General features: G+C 34.9%; 1 protein-coding gene across 4 annotated transcripts in view; it reads right to left on the bottom strand.

The window, feature by feature from the left end:
- The window catches only part of RABGAP1L (RAB GTPase activating protein 1 like), a 665825-nt gene that overhangs the window by 522871 nt on the left and 118463 nt on the right, over positions 1 to 24491 (bottom strand). For all 4 annotated transcript variants that reach the window (XM_068541282.1, XM_068541284.1, XM_068541285.1 and 1 more), the window contains exons 9-11: positions 20857 to 20959; positions 17658 to 17824; positions 1329 to 1470 (exon numbers count right to left, since the gene is read on the bottom strand). In XM_068541282.1, the coding sequence (XP_068397383.1) occupies positions 1329 to 1470; positions 17658 to 17824; positions 20857 to 20959 (412 nt within the window). The remainder of the gene's footprint in view (positions 1 to 1328; positions 1471 to 17657; positions 17825 to 20856; positions 20960 to 24491) is intronic.

Below are 24491 nucleotides of genomic sequence, written 5' to 3'. Positions count from 1 at the left end.
CATATTCACCAAAGACTCATATTCAAATGTTCATAGCAGCTCTATTCCTAATAGCCAATAGCTAAAAACAACTAAAAGGTCCATTAACTGGTGAATTGATAGGTAAACAAATCGTGGCATATCTTTACAACAGATTACTACTAACAATAAAAAGGAACCACCTATTGATGCAACATATATAAATCTCAAAAGTATTACGCTATGTGAAAGATGCTATATATCAATATAAAAGCCTGTACTATATGATTCATTTTATATGAAATTGTAGAAAAGGCAAAACATGGTGACAGAACACAGATCAGTGATTGACAAAGACCACAAGTGAGGGGAAAAGATGGACTGTAAAGGGGCATGAGGGAAATTTGGCCAGGGGGGAGGGTGGAGGGAGGGGTGGTTAATGGAAATGTTTTATGTCATGATTCTTGTGGTAGTTGTACAGATGTATATCTATTTGTCAAAATTTGATGAACCATACAGTTAAAATGTGTACATTCTATTGTATGTAATTTATACCTTCATAAATTTTTTAAATGAAAACACTCAGAATAATGTCTAGCATACTAAGCACTCAACAAATATTAGCTAAAAATAACTTATTTTTATGGCAATCAAAGAAAGGAATGGTTTCATAGAGAGAAAGACTGAGAATTCTAAAATGCCCTTTTCAAAGATAACATAAATTAAGAAATTTTCTTTTAATAAACCCTACCCTGTAAGCAGATAATATAAAGGTTAAAAGTAAAGATCTGTCATTTAGCTCTAATTTCTATAAAAAGTACTGAGCACAGAGCCAAATGAAGTGTGACTCTCGTGAGGTTGGTTAGCATCTCTCAGCAGCATTCAAGTAGTAAACAGAGCAGATACCAGCTAGTATTTCAAAAAAGTGAATGGTAACTGAAAAGGCAACAACAAAAAAAAAGTCAGAACTGAATGTCAAATGAGGAGTAGGACATGACATATCACTGAAATTCTAAAAACACTTGAGAGAATTTGAAATTTCTCATTAAACACTTCAGAAGTACTTAAAATAGGGAGCAAGACAGCAAAGTTAGGCTGTCAAATTTAAATAGTTGCATAAGTGGGACTGGGGAGTATTCAACCAAGGAACCAAATAGACCAAATTCTCTTCTGCATCTAGTAGAATCTAGTCTAAGAGTAGCAGAGACTACAGAGAATCACCACTCCTCGCTCTATCCCTCCCGTAGGCACGTGCGTGTGCACGTGCACACACACACACACACACACACACACACACACCACACATCATTGAGGATTATAAGTAAAGCAGCTATGTAAAGAGAGGGAACTGAATAAATTTCACTTCTTACCCTCTTCTGCTTCATCCTCCTGGGGTGACAATGGGCCCCCTCCACTAGTAGGAGTGATTGGTTCCTCCTTCTCAGACTCTCGCTGTAGACTCACCACCTCATATATTGCATCTCCAGCATTGGTATGGCCTTTTCCCTCAGACTGAGAAAGATATAAACACATATTTCAACATTAGAAATTTGAAGGAGGGACTTCCCTGGTGGTCCAGTGGTTAAGACTCCACGCTCCCAAAGGAAGGGGCCCAGGTTCAATCCCTGGTTAGGGAACTAGATCCCATATGCTGCAACTAAGACCCAGCGCAGCCAAATAAACAAATATTTTTTTTTAAAAAAGGAAATTTGAAGAAAACATTGAAAGATAGTATCTTTCAGTGGTCATTAAAAAGAGCTAAAATGAAGAGCAGCATGTCATGTTTGATCTACAGCATGTCTGAAGTTGAGAAAAATTTTTGAAGTATATTGTTCTTCACATAATATTCTAAATGTATGGTTCTTTTAGTATTATTTTAACCAATACAATGAAACCTACTAACCATTTTGAGAAAACTCAATTTTTTTTATCAGAAAAACCTGAGACACCACAGATTCCAGGGCAGACAGATAAGCAAGTGATGCTGGATTCTCAGGACTGACTACCTTCCTCTGAGGTAAAGAGATACCAGCTATATCCCTCAGCTAATTCATGGAAGTAGATACTTTTCACCTTAAAAATGGTTTATATTCTAAATGGCCTTTGGTTAAGGAGGAAAAATTAAGGCAACAGACAATTAACCAACCTAGCACGGCCTACAAAGCCGTAGATAAATTGGACCTTGCCTCTCTCTCAAGCCTCATCTCACACCCAAAGACTGTTACTACATTTCAGCCACTCTGGCCTTGTTTCAGCTCTGGGAATTTTAAATTCTTTCCCCACTCAAGGTCTTGGGACATCCTTTTCTCTCTGCCAATACAGCTTTTCCTCCTACTCTTGGCTAACTCCCATCAATCCTGGATCCTTACCTCTTAATGTCACTTTACAAAGAATCTAAACTAAGTCTCCATGTTTTTGATTCCCAGCATACCTTGTCCTTCTCCTTCACTGAACTTACTACAATATAATTACACATATTTCTTATTATTATATTTATTTGTTTAATGGCTATCTCATCCAGAAGAGAGGAAGCATCATATGCACAAGGATTATGCTGACTTTCAATCAGAAATAATATGGTATCTGACACATAGAAGGTACTCAACAAATATCAGTGGAATGAATGACTAGACTAATGGTAAAACATGAATTTTAGAGTCAAATAGATCTGAATCTGAACTCAAATTTCACTACTAATAAGAGTGTGCTCTTGGACAAAACACTTAACTTTGCTGAGTCACAGTATCTATATCAATAAAATGGAAATAAACCACCTTAAAATTATTCAGAAGATTAAATATAACAATACTTTGAACATAAACCAAAGTGCCTGGAACAAGTTTTTACTACTATTATTATTATTTCAATGTTTATACCAACATACGAGACTCTAAACAAAATAAGAATAATATAAATCTAACTTTATGAAATTAAGAAAACACTCCCGTTTACCATTGCAACAAAAAGAATAAAATATCTAGGAATAAACCTACCTAAGGAGACAAAAGACCTGTAGGCAGAAAATTATAGGACACTGATGAAACAAATTAAAGATGATACAAATAGATGGAGAGATATACCATGTTCTTGGATTGGAAGAATCAACACTGTGAAAATGACTCTACTACCCAAAGCAATCTACAGATTCAATGCAATCCCTATCAAACTACCACTGGCATTTTTCACAGAACTAGAACAAAAAATTTCACAATTTGTATGGAGACACAAAAGACCTCGAATAGCCAAAGCAATCTTGAGAACGAAAAATGGAGCTGGGGGAATCAGGCTCCCTGACTTCAGACTATATTACAAAGCTACAGTAATCAAGACAGTTTGGTACTGGCACAAAAACAGAAATATACATGAATGGAACAGGATAGAAAGCCCAGAGATAAACCCACACACCTATGGTCACCTTATCTTTGATAAAGGAGGCAAGCATATACAGTGGAGAAAAGACAGCCTCTTCAATAAGTGGTGCTGGGAAAACTGGACAGCTACATGTAAAAGTATGAAATTAGAACACTCCCTGACACCATACACAAAAATAAACTCAAGATGGATTAAAGACCTAAGTGTAAAGCCAGACACTATCAAACTCTTAGAGGAAACCATAGGCAGAACACTCTATGACATAAATCACAGCAAGATCCTTTTTGACCCAGCTCCTAGAGAAATGGAAATAAAAACACAAATAAACAAATGGGACCTAATGAAACTTAAAAGCTTTTGCACAGCAAAGGAAACCATAAACAAGACCAAAAGACAACCCTCAGAATGGGAGAAAATATTTGCAAATGAAGCAACTGACAAAGGATTAAACTCCAAGATTTACAAGCAGCTCATGCAGCTCAATAACAAAAAAACAAAAAACCCAATCCAAAAATGGGCAGACGACTTAAATAGACATTTCTCCAAAGAAGATATACAGATTGCCAACAGACACATGAAAGAATGCTCAACATCATTAATCATTAGAGAAATGCAAATCAAAACTACAATGAGGTATCATCTCACACTGGTCAGAATGGCCATGATCAAAAAATCTACAAACAATAAATGCTGGAGAGGGTGTGGAGAAAAGGGAACACTCTTGCACTGTTGGTGGGAATGTAAATTGATACAGCCACTATGGAGAACAGTATGGAGGTTCCTTAAAAAACTAAAAATAGAACTACCATACGACCCAGCAATCCCACTACTGGGCATATACCCTGAGAAAACCATAATTCAAAAAGAGTCATGTACCAAAATGTTCATTGCAGCTCTATTTACAATAGCCAGGACATGGAAGCAACCTAAGTGTCCATCATCGGATGAATGGATAAAGAAGGTGTGGCACATACATACAATGGAATATTACTCAGCCATAAAGAGAAATGAAATGGAGGTATTTGTAATGAGGTGGATGGAGTTAGAGTCTGTCATACAGAGTGAAGTAAGTCAGAAAGAGAAAAATAAATACAGTATGCTAACACATATATATGGAATCTAAGGGAAAAAAAAAAAAAAAAAAGGTCATGAAGAACCTAGTGGCAAGATGGGAATAAAGACACAGACCTACTAAAGAATGGACTTGAGGATATGGGGAGGGGGAGGGGTGAGATGTGACAGGGTGAGAGAGTGTCATGGACATATATACACTACCAAATGTAAAATAGATAGCTAGTGGGAAGCAGCCGCATAGCACAGGGAGATCAGCTCAGTGCTTTGTGACCGCCTGGGGGGGTGGGATGGGGAGGATGGGAGGGAGGGAGATGCAGGAGGGAGGAGATATGGGAACGTGTGTATATGTGTAGCTGATTCACTTTGTTATAAAGCAGAAACTAACACACCATTGTGAAGCAATTATACTTCAATAAAGATGTTTAAAAAATAAATAAATAAATAAATCTAACTTTACACCTAAAGGAACTAGAGAAAGAAGAACAAACAAAACCCAAAGTTAGCAGAAGGAAAGAAATCATAAAGAACAGAGCAGAAATAAATGAAATAGAAACAAAGAAAACAATAGCAAAGATCAATAAAACTAAAAGCTGGTTCTTTGAGAAGTTAAACAAAATTGATAAACCATTAGCTAGACTCAAGAAAAAGAGGGGGAGGACTCAAAACAACAAAATTAGAAATGATAACGGAGAAGTTACAACAGACACCGCAGAAATACAAAGCATCCTAGGAGACTACCACAAGCAACTCTATGCCAATAAAATGGACAACCTGGAAAAAATGGACAAATTCTTAGAAAGGTATAACCTTCCAAGACTGAACCAGGAAAAAACAGAAAATATGAACAGACCAATCACAAGTAATGAAATTGAAACTGTGATTAAAAATCTTCCAACAAACAAAAGTCCAGGACCAGATGGCTTCACAGGTGAATTCTATCAAACATTTAGAGAAGAGCTAACACCCATCCTTCTCAAACTCTTCCAAACAATTGCAGAGAAAGGAACACTCCCAAATGCATTCTATGAGGCCACCATCACCCTGATACCAAAACCAGACAAAGATACTACAAAAAAAGAAAATCACAGACCAGTATCACTGATGAACATAGATGCAAAAATGCTGAACAAAATACTAGCAAACAGAATCCAACAACACATTAAAAGGATCATACACCATGATCAAGTGGGATTTATCCCAGGGATGCAAGGATTGTTCAATATACGCAAATCAATCAATGTGTTACACCATATTAACAAGTTGAAGAATAAAAACCATATGATCATCTCAACAGATGCAGAAAAAGCTTTTGACAAAATTCAACACCCATTTATGATAAAAACTCTCCAGAAAGTGGGCATAGAGGGAACCTACCTCAACATAATAAAGGCCATATATGATAAACCCACAGCAAACATCACTCTCAATGGTGAAAAATTGAAACCATTTCCTCTAAGATGAGGAACAAGACAAGGATGTCCACTCTCACCACTATTACTCAACATAGTTTTGAAAGTCCTAGCCACGGCAATCAGAGAAGAAAAAGAAATAAAAGGAATCCAAATCAGAAAAGAAGAAGTAAAGCTGTCACTGTTTGCAGATGACATGATACTATACATAGAGAATCCTAAGGATACCACCAGAAAACTAATAGAACCGATTAATGAATTTGGTAAAGTTGCAGGATACAAAATTAATGCACAGAAATATCTTGCATTCCTATACTCTGAAAGAGAAATTAAGGAAACACTCCCATTTACCATTGCAACAAAAAGAATAAAATACCTAGGAATAACCCTACCTAGGGAGACAAAAGACCTGTATGCAGAAAACTATAAGACACTGATGAAAGAAATTAAAGATGATACAAACAGATAGAGAGATATACCATGTTCTTAGATTGGAAGAATCAATATTGTGAAAATGACTCTACTACCCAAAGCAATCTACAGATTCAATGCAATTCCTATCAAGTTACCACTGGCATGTTCTACTGAACTAGAACAAAAAATCTTAAAATTTGTTTGAAGACACAAAAGACCCCAAACAGCCAAAGCAGTCTTGAGGGGAAAAAAAGGGAGCTGGAGGAATCAGACTCCCTGACTTCAGACTATACTACAAAGCCACAGTAATCAAGACAATATGGTACTGGCACAAAAATAGAAATATAGATCAATGGAACAGGATAGAAAGCCCAGAGATAAACCCACGCACCTATGGTCAACTAATCTATGACAAAGGAGGCAAGGAGATACAATGGAGAAAAGACAGCCTCTTCAATAAGTGGTGCTGGGAAAACTGGACAGCTACATGGAAAAGAATGAAATTAGAACACTCCCTAACACCATACACAAAAATAAACTCAAAATGGATTCAAAAGCATTTTCAGAACTCTAATGAAAAACTGATGAACTCATAAAAGTGCTAACAAAAGATCAAGATGAAAAAAAAAATTAATTACATGGGACTGAGTGAACTGATGAGGACGACTATAATTTTTGTGACTTTCTGTCTGAATTTAAAAAAAAAAAAATCCCACAAGGACTCAGAGGCAAAGAATATACAAATCAATTTTCACTGCAAAGTAAAGGAGCTGTTACAGTGGAGGATTACTGGACTGAATGTCAATATTATGACATAGTATGAGTGTGTTTCATGTTTGGTAATTGCAATCATTGTTGCTTGTGTTGTGGTCATCCATGTACAATGCTTGGTGTCAGTCTATTTATCTCTTGTAAAAATAAAATACAGTGTGTGTGTGTGAAAAAAAAAAAAAAAAATGGATTCGAGACCTAAATGTAAGACCGGACACTATAAAACTCTTAGAGGAAAACATAGGAAGAACACTCTTTGACATAAATCACAGCAAGATCTTTTTTGATCCACCTCCTAGAGTAATGGAAATAATAAATGGATTAATCTCCAAATACATAAACAGCTCATGCAGCTCAATGTTAAAAAAAACAAACAACCCAATCCAAAAATGGGCAGAAGACCTAAATAGACATTTCTCCAAAGAAGACATACAGATGGCCAAGAAGCACATGAAAAGCTGCTCAACATCACTAATTATTAGAGAAATGTAAATCAAAACTACTATGAGGTATCACCTCACACCAGTTAGAATGGGCATCATCAGAAAATCTACAAACAACAAATGCTGGAGAGGGTGTGGAGAAAAGGGAACCCTCTTTCACTATTGGTGGGAATGTAAACTGATACAGCCACTATGGAGAACAGTATGGAGGTTCCTTAAAAAACTAAAAATAGGGCTTCCCTGGTGGCGCAGTGGTTGAGAATCTGCCTGCCAATGCAGGGGACACGGGTTCGAGCCCTGGTCTGGGAAGATCCCACGTGCCGCGGAGCAACTGGGCCCGTGAGCCACAATTACTGAGCCTGCGCGTCTGGAGCCTGTGCTCCGCAACAAGAGAGGCCGCAATAGTGAGAGGCCCGTGCACCGCGATGAAGAGTGGCCCCCGCTTGCCGCAACTAGAGAAAGCCCTCGCACAGAAACGAAGACCCAACACAGCCATAAATAAATAAATAAATAAACTACATTCCTTAAAAAAAAAAAAAAAAAAAAACTAAAAATAGAATTACCATACGACCCAGCAATCCAACTACTGGGCATATACCCAGAGAAAACCATAATTCAAAGGGACATATGTAACCCAATGTTCATTGCAGCACTATTTACAATAGCCAAGACATGGAAGCAACCTAAATGCCCATCAACATACGAATGGATAAAGAAGATGTGGTACATATATACAATGGAATATGACTCAGCCATAAAATGGAATGAAATTGGGTCATTTGTAGAGATGTGGATGCATCTAGAGACTGTCATACAGAGTGAAGTAAGTCAGAAAGAGAAAAAAACAAATATCGTATATTAATGCATATATGTGGAATCTAGAAAAATGGTACAGATGAACTGGTTTGCAGGGCAGAAATAGAGACACAGATGTAGAGAACAGACATATGGACACCAAGGGGGAAAAGTGGTGGGGGGGTGGGGGGGGGGGGTGGTGGTGTGATGAATTGGGCGATTAGGATTGACATGTATACACTGATGTGTGTAAAATGGATAACTAATGAGTATCTGCTGTATAAAAAAATAGATAAAATTCTAAAAATCAAAAAAAAAAGAATAATATAGGCATAGATAGAGAAATAATATCTCTAATATCTACCTGTACTGTAATCCATTTAAATTATAAAAATAAAACTAATTATTCACTGTTTTCAAGAATTACTTTTGAACCATAAAGCAAATTTCGGGTACTTTTTCAAATCATTTAGCAAATAATGAAATGTAAAACTGTCTACTACATTAAACATAGAAAAAAAAAGAAGACAGCCATGAAAAGTTAAGTGGTGACGTTTAAACCAACCAAATTTTTATTGCATTTCTGTTATATTTAAGAAACAAAGACCTCAAACCCTAGAGCAACCATTAAAATGATTATATAAAGAAATATAATAAAAATGAAATACTAACTGTTCAAATAATCCAAAAGATGACAGCAAAGGAGAAATAAAGAAATGTAAAATAAGAAACAAGTAGGAAACAAATAATAAAATGGTAAACTTAAACATATCAATATTTATGTTAAATATAAACTGCCTAAACAATTAAAAAACAAAATTCTCAGATTATGTTTAAAAAAAGAAAACTATTTTCTGTCTACAAAAAAACCCACTTTAAATATAGTGACATAGGCAAGTTGAAGAGCTTAGAAGACATACCACGAAAACACTAATCAAAAGAAAGCTGAAGAGACTATATTAATAAAAGACAAAGCAGACTACCAAGCAAGAAAAAAAAAATCACTACTTATAAAGAAGGACACTGCACCATGTTAACAGGACGAATCCAACAAGAACACATAAGAACCTTGTAAGTGTATGCACCTAACAACAGGCTCTCAAATATATGAAGCGAAAAATTCATAGAAATGAAAGGAGATGGACCAATTCACATTTATAATTGGAGACGTGAACATTCCTCTCACAGTAATGAAAAGAAGTTTACAAAAATTCAGCAATGTTATAGAAGAACTGAACACCGTCAACAGCAGGATCTGATATTTATATACCACTCCACCGAATAACAGCAGAGTACACATTCTTTTCAAATGCACATGGAACATTCACCAAAACAAACCATTTCCTGGATTATAAAACAAACTTTAAGAAAATTTTTAAATGTGAAATAATATGTTTAGTGACCATGATACAAGTAAACTGGAAATCAACAACAGAAATACATCTGAAAAATCCCCAAATACTTGGGAATAAAATAACACACTTCTAAATACTCCATGGATCTAAGCCAAAGAGGAAGGCTCAAATTAGAAAATATTTTGAACTGAACAAAAATACAATAAATCAAAATTAGTGGGATACATCTAAACAGTGTACATAGGGAGATTTTGAGCTATAAATGCTTATAAGTATTTCAAGTGAGGCATCCAAAAATCAATAACCTAAACTTCCACCTTAAGAAACTCGGAAAAGAAGTGCAAAATAATCTAAAACTAGCAGAAGTGAGAAAATAAAGATAACAGCACAAATCAATAAAACCGGGGGCAGAAAAAATTAAAAATCAATGAAACCAAAAGGTAGTTCTTTACAAAGACCAATAAATTGATAAACCTCTAGCTAAATTCACAAAGTGAAAAAGAAAGAAGATACAAATTACCAATACCAGGAACAAAAGAGTGGATATCACTACAGACCCCATGACATCAAATGGATAATAAATAAATACTGCAAATGGCCCTATGCATATTAACTGGACAACTTAGAAAAAATGCACCAAGTTTAAGGTGTACAGCATAATGATCTGATACACTATATCAATATATATTGCAAAATAACTACCACAATAACATCCTTCACCTCACATAGTTACTCTTGGTAATTTACTGATTATACTTTTTTTTTTTCAATTGAAGTATAGTTGATTTACAATGTTTCAGGTATACAGCAAAGTGATTCAGTTTTATATGCATGTGTGTATGTGTGTGTGTATATATATATATATATATATATATATATATTCTTTTCCAGATTTCTTTCCATTATACATTATTACAAGATATTGAATATAGTTCCCTGTGCTATACAGTAGGTCCTTGTTTTTATCTAATTTATATAGTAGTGTGTATCTGCTAATCCCAGATTCCCAATTTATCCATTCCAACTGATTATACTTTGATTTAAACAGGTTCAAATCAACATGCATCTTCAAAAGGGAATTTTCCTTTTATGCTTTTTAACTCTAATAACTGATAAAAGACTTTGCCTCCAACTGAAAGGAATGTTAAGGCACCTGAAAGCAAAGAAGAGATTTGGGAGGAGGACAGAAAAAAAAGTTATTTTAACATTAAACCTATATTTAGCCCAGAGCCCATAAAAAGCCTAAATGAGGCCTGTGCTAGGAAAAAAGATCTAAGAAAGGGCAGCTACTTCTACTTCCAGCCTGGCTCATGCTCTCCTAGAGAGGAAAGAAGAGGTGGCTCACTTTCCGCTATTAAGGGCCAAGCCACAGGAGCTTCTGAGAGCAGATAAGACTGTGATGAACTTTTGTCATTCCCTAAAACCTACCCTTTTCTTCAGACAAGCCTCCTCCCTCTAAACTATCTCTTGACTGAAAACACAAAACAGGATGATGGCCTTTGGAGAACAGACTTGTCAAGAGAGAAGCTTCTCCTCCCCCTTAACACTTGACCTCCAGTCTTACTTTAGGTCTCTTGGACATTATGACTCTGCCTCTCATTTCTCTGTAACTTCCCCTTGTAGGGGAGCAAAATTTGCCACCCCAAAATGTCTCTTTGGCATGCAAATTATTTAGAGATGGAACAAATCAAGGCCAAAAAGACTCAGGAAAAATCTTTGACCTTCTCCCTAACTGCCTAAATTTAGATAGAGGGCCTGTTCGTGGAACAGAGCTGCAATAAGAGATGTCTGCAAAGGATATGGGCTAGGTGTGCTGGGGGAAACTCACCAGGGCCTAGAGGTCACAGTCCATTCTGTGTCCCACTGTCTCTGCATGGCCCAGCAAACATCTATTTACCAAATATTTGCTTTTCCATCTCCATGCGAACTGCCTTTTTTCCCTTTGAAGTTCCAAAACACTACCCCCAACATCCTCCTTTGTCTTCAGCTGAAGATGGTATTGAAGGAAGGGCTTCAGCCATTTTGGAGAATTACTCAGTTTTCCTGGGTCTCTACCATGTATACATGTTACTAAACTTTTGTTTGATTTTCTCCTGTTAATCTATCTCATGTCAATGTAATTCTTAGGCCATCCAGAAGAACCTAAAAGAGTAGAGGAAAATTTCTTCCACCCTAACACCCTTCTCTCCTGTTTCATGAGACTTCTCTTTTCTGAAGGTAAATTTTATTCCTAACAGACGCAAAAAAAAAAAAAACAGGTAAAGTACTTGGAACAGTACTCAGCACACAGTAAGTGCTATAGAAGTGTTACTTCTGGTTACTGTTTTGTGCTGTTAAATGATGTAACACTTTGAGGCATGAGATGTCTAACCTGTGGTACAATATGCAGAATAACTAAGAAGCAAAAGTGGATTCCATATCGTATTCTAGTGCTCTTCTAGAAATCTTTCTGGGCAAATAATTATGTTAATAATAAGGATAGCAAGCATTCAATCCTGGCAACAACCCAAGCTCATCCCTTGAAAGGTCTTTTTCCCTGGATCTTCATTTGGTAAGTCCCCTCTTGTCACTCAGACCCCAGACATTTAAATGACATTTTCTTACAGAGGCCTTCCTTGACCACCCAATATCCACCAAGTCATCATAGCACTCTGTTACTATCTGCTATCTTGCCATTTGTTTGCCTGCCCGTCTGTCCCCTCCATGTATCCTCCATACATAGAATGTAAGCTTCATGAAGCAGGGACTTCATCTGCAGCATTTACCACTATATCTCCAATGTCTACAATCGTGATCTGTCAGAGCAGGCACTTAATAAATGTTTATTTAATTAATAAGTAAATGAGCAAACAACGCTACATGGTAGGTATTATTTTTACCTGCATTTTACACATGAAGAAGTTGAAGCTCATGGACACAACTACCAAATGACAGAATGGGGAACCAACCTCATGCCTACTATCAGAATCAAATCATTAATATTTGGGGTTACCCTTTTGTGTCACTTTACAGTCTACAAAGTGATAGCACAGACAGTATCTTACATGCTCAAATATACTGCAGGGGAGCAGAATTTGTCACCCCAAAATATGCCACATTAGCATGAAACCAAGCAGGACCCTATGGGGCGCTCTAGGGCAGGAGTCTCCAATCCCCATACTAGTCCGCAGCCTGTCAGGAGCCGGGCCGCACAGCAGGAGGTGAGCAGTGGGTGAGTGAGCGAAGCTTCCTCTGCCACTCCCCATCGCTCCCCATCGCTTTCATTACCTCCTGAACCATCACCCACCCCCACCCCGGTCCGAGGAAAAATTGTCTTCAAAGAAACCGGTCCTGGGTGCCAAAAAGGTTGGGGACTGCTGCTCTAGGGTACAAATCCTTTCCGTGTTCCCCATTTCTTGTTTGTAGGATATGAGCTTCATTCAGCCTCCCAGATCTTCCCTGAGTACCAAAGGGAAGATTCAAACAGTTACTAATTAGGGAAGGGTGGGAATGCAGAAAGAAATGAGGAACAGTAAAGAAACAACAGTGCAGCATAGGACAGAGACGTGGTTCTTGCTCAAGGAATATACATAACAACATATCTTTGAGTTCTTCTGCAGGAACTAAGCACCCCCCCACACCCAGGTAGAGCACCAGATTCCTGGAACACCACCCTGTTACCTCACCACCAACCAATGAGAAGAAAGTCTGGACACAGTGGAAGATAACACAGACTCTGATCCCCTCCCCAAATGATTAAATGCGATTAACTTCCCCTTTCTCCCTTTAAAAAACTTTCATGGTCAAGCAGAATCTTAGGAATTGGTTCTTGGACATGAGTCTGCCTTCTCCCCAGGTTGCCAGCCTCCTGAATAAAGCAACCTTTCCTTTCTAAACAACGAGTGTTGGCTTTCACATGAGTATTGGCTTTCGAGCAGCGAGCGGCGAGCAGCCAAACATGAGTTCAGTGACAAGCATAAGGATTACTATTTTGAGCTAAAGGCAATCAAATCCTAGCAGATTCAGGAAAGCTCTTTTACCTCTCCCTCAATTGCCTAAATTTACAGAGCAAAGGAAGAGAGCTATTACCAGAGATACCTTTTTACCTAAGAAACTTATTTGTATAATAGGGCAACCTTTGTTTTCCAAACATCTGTCCCTTCTTGTGAATGGCCTCCCTCCCCTTTGTATCCATAGATCCCTCCCCTTTCTTTGGCTCAGGATGGTATATAAGTTTCAATTACCAGCAACCTTTTGTGTCTTCATATCTTTATGGTGCTCCCATATGTACATAATTAAATTTTCCTCCTGTTAATCTGTCTTATATTTATTTAAATATTAGATAAGCCAAAGAATCTAAAAGGGAAGAAGGGAAATTTTTTCCACCCCTACAATATTCCCTCTGTGCTGTGATCTCAGAAAACGACTCACATATACCCTCAAAGGAACTCCTTTTAACCACCACTTTGTGTCATTCTACTACTATTGTCCCTCCTTTTTCTAAACCCCACAGCATTCTGTACATTATTTTCACCTAGTATTTATCATAACCCTCCTTGTAAAATGGTAATCTTTATATATTTCCTTATTAATAGGAGGTGACACAAAGTTCCTTTGGGGATAAGGTTGTATTTTAAATATCTTATCCTTGCTGTGCCACTACAATAGATATTATAAATTAACTTTGAATTAACTTGACTACAACAGTCATGGAATTATTTGTGCTAAAAACTGTTTATATAATTCACTAATTCAAATGGCATACAATTTTAGAGATGAAAAAAAAATTCAGGAATACTATTAACCCACATACACTACGTATCTACACTGGAATAGGTGATTCCTTCTCAATCTAATGTAAATTTCACTATGTCTTTTTAGGCCAGATGCTCCAATAACTAAACATAACTTAATTTTTTATTATTATTAGAGTTTAAAAATCTCCATAATAAGCAGCAACACATTTTTTTTTCAGAAAATTTGTTCATCATGATAATCAGATATGCTAATAGAAATTATTTAAATTATTTAAACCTTACTAATTCTACAACATGTGCTTTGTGTCTGAAGAAATGTCAATCTACACTAAAAAATAAAAAAAAAATTAAAAAAATTAAAAAAAAATCTACACTAAAACATGTGCTGGCCTCAAAATGTTCTGGATTTCCTAAACTAATCTAATGTAAACAACATTTGTTAAGAGTATCTTTAAAATGAATATTATATAAGCATTTCTTTCTTCATAACACTGTTTTTTCTCAATTGCCTCAAATTGTTCTTTGTAGTTTATCACACATCCCCAAATTAAGCAAGAATTCAAGAACCACCCCCTACATGTTTTCAATGCTGCTGACTCAGCTGACCCCTTGACAACTGAACTCTATTTTACACTAACTTCATCTAAGCAGCTAAATCTGCTCCTATTTTTCTTGAAACTCTATAGTATTCATAAATGCCTAATTTATAAAATAAAAGATCACTGAGTTCAATGAAGTTAAGTGTTGCATCTTCCAAGCTCCCATCTCCATATGCTTCTACTCTTTTATGCCTAACATAACTGCTGTTATCAATTTTTACTACATTTTGGCACAAGCAAAAAGTAGAAAATATTTTTATGAAGAACAACACAGCTAATAATGTTGCACACCATACTGTGAACAAAAGCAGGTACTTCTGTCCAAAAAAATAATTTCATTTCAAAATTTCAAACAAGTAGTATTTTAAGAGTAAGACCATAGTCTTAAGTACAAGAATATTATCTGGACCTAAAGTAAGTATATCTGACTATGAAATAAGCAAAATTTCATTATTAAATATCAATTAGGTTGCTACTTCCCCATCATGCCCAAGTAGCTCTTCCTTGTCACATTTTTCTCCAGGTGATAAGCCTTTTGTTTTATTTATTAAATCTTCAACACACTAAAAGTCTTTCGATATGAGGATCATTTACTCCTCACTAATAGGCCACTTGGTAATGTGGCCTTGGTAATGTAGTAATGTGTAATTTCTTAAACTCCACAAATGAAAGACAAGGGAAAGGAATGCTAACACTTAATGAAAGGATTCCAAGTCACTGTGCTTGCCATCTTGCTTTTCTTAACAACTGGCATATTACTTTTTAAATGCATTGCAAAAGAGTATATGTACATAAGGATTCTCTCCTTTCTGGCTTACCATTTCAAATCTTTAAATGCTAATTTTTCAGAATAAATCCTTTTCAATCAACTAGTAACTCCTCAAGTTTTCAATGAAGGCCTATAATAACCGACCTATTCTCATTTCAGTACCCAGAATGAAATACTGCTTTATTCAATTTTATTTCCTTTGATGTAGTCTCATAGTAAGATACACTGTATAGTACAATACAAAGCAAATCTGAAAGTAAGTGGTAACACCTAAATGTCTTATCGTTCTTTAGGCAAAATACAACCAGAAGAATATAAAATTATTCTATGATTTTAAAAATTATAAAACAAAACAAAACAAAAACACTACTACAAAGGTTATAACTTTCCTATCAAAGAATCCTGCCAACAAACATCTTATGATGGGACTCACAGCATTTATTTTCAGTAATAGGAAAAGGAAGAAATAATAATTCATCAAATTACTTCTTCGGCAATTTATTAGTGTAGCAACAGGTGATGTCACTATAGTTTAAAGTTATGAGTATCTTCAATATGAATTCTATTTTGGGGTACTTCAAAACTGTCATTTAAAAAATCACTTTGAAATGACAGAATAATAAGCACATAAAATTTGAAGCAGCAGAACCTTCCAAAATTCTAATTTTGCTTTCAGCTGTTTTGAAAGTCCTCCCATGAATTAATAAATTTTTAAAAAAAGAAAATATCAAGGAAGAAAAATTCACAGCATAATAATTTATTAATTGTCACTAGAATGATGACAACCACTTTGTATACAGCTCCTTTATTCACTCTTATGCAACTCTGAATAATCCTTTGGCTCAAAATGACAAATGAATTCTTTGATAGTCATTAACAATTAAGCTACCAAAAAAAAAAAAAGAAAAGAAAAGAAAGAAAGAAGGAAGGGAGAAAAATATCTCAGAATAAAATATGAAAATATGCTCAGGACACTAAAATTTTAAATATTGTTCATATTATCTTCATCAGAATATGCTACAAAAACTAAAAGAAAAAAACAGTCTACATAGTAATAAAAGCTGTGTCAAACCACAGCTCTAATAATTTTATGAAAGATGAAAACCACAATTTCAAAGCATCTAATATATGAAGCCTAACTGAGCAATGACAAGTTTTTTTTTAATATGAAAATGGTTAAGTGGCTTCTATATTTGTTCACTGAACTGATGCTTGCTTTTACCACATTACATTTTGCATATTATAGTATATGAAGCAACAAGCATTTTTTTAAACTTGGGAGAGAGGGAGCACTGAACAGGATGAAAAGGATTTCCATCACTCAAATAGAATATTTTACTCTGATTTCATAAAATGGACACTACTAGAACTCAAATTATTTTTCACTGTTACCTTCTTCCTTTATTACATAACAAAAAGTGTATTTTACCTACTTAATAACTGCCTAATTTAAGAACTTCACAGAAACCCTACTTTTGTTCATTTAATATTAAAATAATTTTATAACCTTACTAATAAGTCAAACAACACCTTCACATAATATTATATAGGTAGAAATAACTATAACAATTAGTCATGTATTACTTCATAATTTTTTCACTATTACTTTATAAAGATACGATGTTTCTGTGCCCTTTCTTTTTGCTTTTATGTAATTGTATATAAAAGGAAGAAAAGTTGTTTTAGATATAGATTCGTTATTTCTATTAAGTATGTTTATACTTTATAGGTACACATTACAGGTTTCTAAAACAAATTTCTACATAATTATTACTAGTTGTTTTTTTTCAACTGACATTACCTACATATGGATTTTTCAAATACTCTGTTGGTTGACTCTAAATATCATTTGATTATCTGAGGAATTCTATTGCTTTTTATTGCTATTTAAGAAATTATGTTGGCATTAAAGAAAAAATGGTGGAAAAAATGTATTATGTGAAAAGAACAAAAAGGTCCTACCTGTTTCAACCTCATGAAGAAAGTCTCCGTGAAAGTCTTTCTGCTGAAATACCAAAATCGCTCGTTTGCAGGGTACACGCGTACTACTGTCTCCAGGAGAAAGCGGACAGGCTCCACCACCTCCGTGACCACCATATCCACCGCCACAGTCATGTACACTCGTTTATCTGCAGTAGAAATTTTCTGTGTTTTATGCCGGCTTTATTATTACTTATTTAAGAAAACAAAGTTAAAGGACTAAGGTTCTTTATACTCCTGTTACCTGCTATGTCTAATTTTAAATGTTTTATTGTCACTTAGATTAAGTAGGTAACCAAGTTTCCCAAGTATGTTTCTCAACACTCCTGATCCCACCTTAATCAAATGTTCAAATCTCCTCTGACAACTTTAATTTTTCCTTCTCAAAATCAGGCCCTTAATATAAAAAAATAAATAAAATAGAAATTTCAGAAGGTCTTTTACACTAAAACTATCTTTCAGGTTTAAAAAAAAACCCTGAAAAATCACAAAGATCTGCCCTTTCATTTTATAAAAAGAGATACTAGAAATTATTAGGTCTGTTTGATAAGTTGCATGCAAAGGACTGTCAAATGAGAAGAGATGCTCAATCTTCATTATGTTAAATTTGTTTGGGAAAATGTTATTAATATTTCAATGTTGTATGCTTTAAGGGAAGTCCCTAGAGATTTGTCAGTACCCTCATTGTCCATAATACATATTAACCATCAGGAAAATCATTGACCAAAGCTCTAATGTGTAATTTTCATATATATACTCTATATATAACATATAAAATACGCTATATATACTCTCTCTATATATAACATATAGAGTACACATACACATATATACTCTCTCTACATATAGAGAGTATATATACACACTACATATTTATAGTATGTATATATATTTTATATACATAAAATATATATCAGAGTCCTGGCAAGTGCTTTTAGACAACAGTATACTGTTATCAGTCAAAATTTCAGTTACTATTTAAAATGTTTTCTTCACCATAGCCTTCCTCTAATTTGAATCTAGACTTTCTAGATCAGTGTCTATTGGTTTTCTTCCATTTCGCTATGATAGGTTGAAATATGGATTTCATTTTATTCTATTTACCCTGCTTGAAATTCATTGGGGTTTTTGAAACTGTGGTTTGTTTATTCCATATCATTTTGTCATTTCATTATTTTTAAAGTATTTTTAAAATTTATATTGTCTACCATTTTCATTTCTCAGTTAAAGGAAAGTTCAAATAACCAAGCCTACCATTAGAAGAAACCTTCAATAGTGTCTTTTTAACCATTATACAACATTTATACTCATCAACTACACTTCTAGTAATATCATTAAACTCAACAAAAAATGTATTACATTCGTACTAAATACAAGCATTCTATCTGCCAATTCAAGATGAACTAGGATTCTCTAGACATTGTACTTGACCTAAGGACCTTATAAAGTCTCAGGGGAGTAAAGTAGAGGGGTTAGAGAAAACAACAAAACGCAGAATACAATATACAACTTGACGTAGTGAAAAGATCCAAGACATTTCATCTCTCAGGGCTTCAACTTTTGTAGTTTTGATTCATGACTCCTCTGAGTAATTTATAATTTCAAGAACACCATTTAAAAATTTAAGAAATTAGGTCAACATTTATGTGTGGCATATGAAATGATTTTAAATTTAAAATACATTATCTTTTGTATTAGAATATTATTGTAATATAGTACTATGTAGTTTCTTTTAATTGAACAAATAAATTTTAAAATGTGTATTTTTAAAATATATAATTCTTTTTTTTTTTTTTACTATTATTATTATTTTGGGGCCACACTGCACAACATGTGGGATCTTAGTTCCCCAACCAGGGATCGAACCTGCACCCCCTGAATTGGAAGGCAGAGCCTTAACCACTGGACCGCCAGGGAAGTCCCTAAAATATATTATTTTTAATTGAGGACCAAATAGGTATTAAAATACAAAATGAAACTGAACTATGTGTTAAGAACAGGTAAAAAGTGCTTTTATAAGGTATTATTTGAAATTTCTATATTTTACTTCAAAATTATCAACTGGCTTATTTTTTCCATTTTCACGTTGATTTTCTGAATGATTATAAGGAAGAAGTTTACAGACTGGTATTCACAAACCTGTATCCAGAAATAACAAACTGTGGTGTAAAAATTGTTTATTCCTAATATATGAAAAGCTAAATTTTACATAATCATCATTATTTTTCTCTCTTTTAGCCCTCATTTTGAAATAGCTTGATGTGTGATCAAATGCATGCAATTTATGGAACTGGTAAATACTTTTATTAAGGAAATTCAAAAATAATTATCATTTAATGTTCTTCATTAATATATTATATTTCCATATCAGTATTCACTAATGCTCCTGTCTTTAACCGAAAGTCTATTGTGTGTATAAAGTAAATAATATAAAACTAAAGATCAAACAAGCTGATCCATTATTTTCTCAATATAAATTATTGGTTGAATCACAGTATAGCATTTAGTAGAAGATTATAACTCATGAGATAAAACTAAATTTTAGTTTAAAGGCAGATGGTGGAGGGGAAAAAAAAAACCACATGGGCAATTAACAGATATCTGGATAAAGTAGGAATAAAAATAAACACAATGGGAAAAATGACAAATGAGCCTACTTACCATCTATAAATTCTGTTCAACACTAACATATTAAACAAAATGAAAAGGTAAACAACTTGGAAAAAAGTATTTCCCACAAATGAAATCCTAAATATACATTACTAAGTTCCCGAAGGTCAAAAGACTGGAATGAATAATAGTAAATGAAAAGATATAAGTAATCTGTAATATAGAGGAAAAAAGTTAAAATAGTTATCAGATATGGGAAAATTCCAGAATTTGCTTCATCATTTCTTTCATATTCTTCCATCATTTCCCCCTTAAATAAAACAACTCTATAATGACATATGAAACACAAAGCCCAAATACTTTCCTACATAATGTAATAAAATTAATCCACATATCATTGGGGGGGCTTTCTTTTGAATAGTGGAGGTTTTCCCCATAGATGTATAAAGCATGAAAACAAGAATAATTCCATTTAAAATGAGCACCAGAATTTTTTTAAACATGGCAAAACAATACTGTCCATAATGTAAATTTTAAAGTAAATAATAAGGAATTTTTTAAGAAAATTCACCTTTTGGGGTTTCTTCATTAAGTGCCATAAATACTGGTGCATTGGGGTTCCACATGCCGGTGATAACATAAGCTCTCCCATCATAGCTCTTTCCCATGGATTCCTATAAAAGTTCAAACAGGAATCACTGAGAATATATACATCAAAAAATCATCATTTTAAATTATAAGTATATCTTACTTTAAGCAATCCAACTTATTAAAATTTGAATTTACAAACAGGGGACTTATTTTCTTTGTAAATTTTTTTCATCCCACAGAAGCATTTCTTTAAATATTAAATTCTCCTACAGCTTTCTCCAGAGTTTCTATTTAGAGACACATACTCTTGGATAAAAGGAGGTATACCCTTACATGCTGACTCACAAAAACATAATACTGGTATGAAGTTATATTTAACTTTATCTTAGGCTGGTTGTCAAAATCTCACATACCTACACATACAGGATATATGAAGTTTCTATTAAAACTATAGTACGGATCTCACTGAAGATAGTTAAACTGAATTAATAGCTAATCACAGGAAAATAAGTCAGGATTTTTCTTCCAATATTCTAATTTTTAATATATTCTTAAAATATTAATGTACTTTATCACAAGGAATACCTTTAAAGTTAATACTTTTTATGGCCTATATGCCAGATATAGGTACACTTTCTAACAATCATAAATCAACATTAGGAGACTAATACTGGTTTGTAATCAGCACTCAAGGTGATTAACTATCTTCCTCTACCCTCATACTTATTCTCCTTCTTCTGTTCTCTCCGTCTCCTCTTCTTCTTCATTTCCTCCACTCCTTAAGACTTTTACCAAGCCAGCTCTTGACTCTCGCTAAAGCAGCAACTCCACAACTATATGTGGCCTTGAAAGCAAGACCACACGTAGTTGTGTGTGTGTGTGTGTGTGTGTGTATGTAGTGTGAGGGAGCTTAGAGGTTGTCCCGTGGGAGAACAGCACATATATACAAATATGTGCACATGCAAAAGAGTATTATCCACAGTACTTTCAATTTTCTGTACCGATTTCCTTATATTATAAACGGAGAGTGCGAAAAGGGTCAGACTAAAAGAGAAAAAACTTTGTTTTCAATATTTCCCCCACACAGATGCTTCTCTGAATCCCTATGAAATTATTGTAGTCATTTGGCAATTACTATGTACATTTTTCTAGTGTACTCGTGATATTTCACTAATCAGATTGTATAGCTTAAGTGCAGGGACCCTGAATTCCAGAGGTGAAATACACTCAAGGCCATGTAAAGGAAACCCACTCAGTACCTCCAACACACTTATATATTCATATCTTTCTCTCTCTCTCTCCCTCACTCCCTTCCATGTGCCTATTCTCTCTCTCTACTGTCTAATTAGACGTTCAGAACAGGAATGAGCACCTGACCCAAAAAAATCCAGTCCATTTCTGGACAAGAGCTCGTGCTATGCTTGAGTCCAAAAAAATGAGCTAGACCAGTCAAATTCTTTCTTTCAATTAACAAATACCAAGGAAAGTGGGCAGTTAGCAGCGGGGCTGAAAGGTTTTGATAAGAAGTCAGGTGATGTCAGGCCACATACAAAACGAAGTTATAACAGAATTTAATGTAGGGAAAAATATACAAAGAACAGCAGAGTACTAGGAAACTGCTAAGTGGTAAGAGAGAAATGGAGAAAACAAACACCGAAAAAATCCTTAAAAATAATTAATCATGTAGTCAAAAAACAAAGGCAGATACAAAGGAGGCAAGTTGAAGGGGAGGAAAGAGAAGGGCAGAGAAAAGGCAGGGAGGGAGAGAAAAGGGCAAGGAGGGAGAAGGGGAGGAGAGGGAGAAAGAGGGAAGAGAAGGAAAGAAGGGGGGAATGGAGGGAGGAAGGGAGGCAGGAAGGGGGAGAGAGGAGAAGGTGCAGAAAGACAGAAGGGGGGGCGGGGCACCAGAGGTTGAGAGAACAGGGGCAGCAATAAAGAGTCTCACAGAAAGAGTAAGCCCATGGCAGGAGGAGAGGCAGACAGCAAGAGACCAGAGAGAGACCACTTTGCAGGTTTAGGTACAATTTCATGAAGATCAATAACCTCTTTTGCCTTTAAGGTGCTCTAAGTGAATCTTTGTTTCTTGTAACCAAAACAGCCTAACCAAATTAAGCATATTTTTATTTCTTTTTAGTCCTCACAACATACAACCACAATAATACTGTCTTACACATCAAAAGCCCTCAATAAAAGTTTCTCTTCATCAAGTCATTTTTGATACTGAACTAGACATTTCTATTACATAGCCTGGCTTGCTCCCATCCCCTTATGAAGATACTGTCACAATCTTTGCTCTAGAGTTCTTTCCTGACTCCTCTGCATGCCCCAGCTCCCCCAAGAAGGCTGACAAGATCAGGGACATCAGGTAAAGGACATCTGGACAACAAAAGCCTCTGCCCAAACTAGGCCAGGCTGGAACCACCAGATGCCCTCTTCTTAAGAAAATAAACTGGGAAATATAATGAGAATGTGGCACTTTGCAATGGAAACGTAAGCTGAAGAATCATACTAATCCATACTAAGCCATGAATGAACTACTGTCAAGTTATGAGTAAGCTGAAGCTATGAGGTCAAGTAGGCAGACAGCAGGGTAAAGCACACAGGTGGCATGAGAAGGAGGAGATAACACAAAAAAATAAAAATTAAAAATGTAAGTTCATTCTAATCCATCCATTCATTAACCAAATTTGAGCCTACTGTGAGTCATGCTCTATACCTGTGAGTATCCAGCAAGGCAAACAAAACAAAATGGTCCTGACTTTATGGAGCTGACAGGCTAATGATTTCCAACCAGCAGTTTGTGACCCATTTGTGGATCATAAAATCAATTTAGTGGATTATGACCAGACTTTTTAATCAAGTAGAGGAAAAAAATTGCAGATTTCATCACACATGTAAGGGTTAAGAATTGTTTCATAAAAATTTTACTTTAGCTTTTTTATACGTAAAGATTACAAGTGTATTGGATTACAATGTAAATTTTATTTCTGAGTCCAGCTACTAGCCTAATGTCAATAAATTGTTAATTGTGAAGATCCACAAACTTTCTGTGGCATCTCTAGGACTTTTTTTTTTTTAATATTATTTTATTTTACCTGCTTCTGAGCTTTTATAAAAATGGTATTACATTGTTTTTAGTCTTCTGTGACTTGAATTTTTTTTTTTTAACATCTTTACTGGAGTATAATTGCTTTACAATGTTGTGTTAGTTTCTGCCGTATAGGACTTTAAGTTGTGCTCCAGTTCCAAGAAATCTGACTCTACCTAGTTTTCAGCTTTTTGGTACATTCCTGTTAGGCTTTTCCTAGGTATCAATGGCTATGAATTAAAAATTCTCATTTCCTTATTCCTACTACAAGTATCTTCACCAAACTATTCTCACTCACTACCGGGAGAAAATTGAGAGTCTGTTATCTGTACCCACAAAAAAACCTAACTAATTTTATTTATATATGATTTTATTTACATACTATGTATAATATATATATAAGTAATTTGGCTATTTGACTAAAGAATATATTTCATTTATAAGTATAACTTTCTCTTTCATGCAGATTTTATATTAAACAAAATTTATAAATTTATAGAAAAGTCTCACTTCATCTTGCTTATTTA

Source organism: Eschrichtius robustus, chromosome 3 (assembly GCF_028021215.1).
Source record: "Eschrichtius robustus isolate mEscRob2 chromosome 3, mEscRob2.pri, whole genome shotgun sequence".
Taxonomy (NCBI): Eukaryota; Metazoa; Chordata; class Mammalia; order Artiodactyla; family Eschrichtiidae; genus Eschrichtius; species Eschrichtius robustus.
This window is presented reverse-complemented; position numbering and strand designations above follow the sequence as displayed.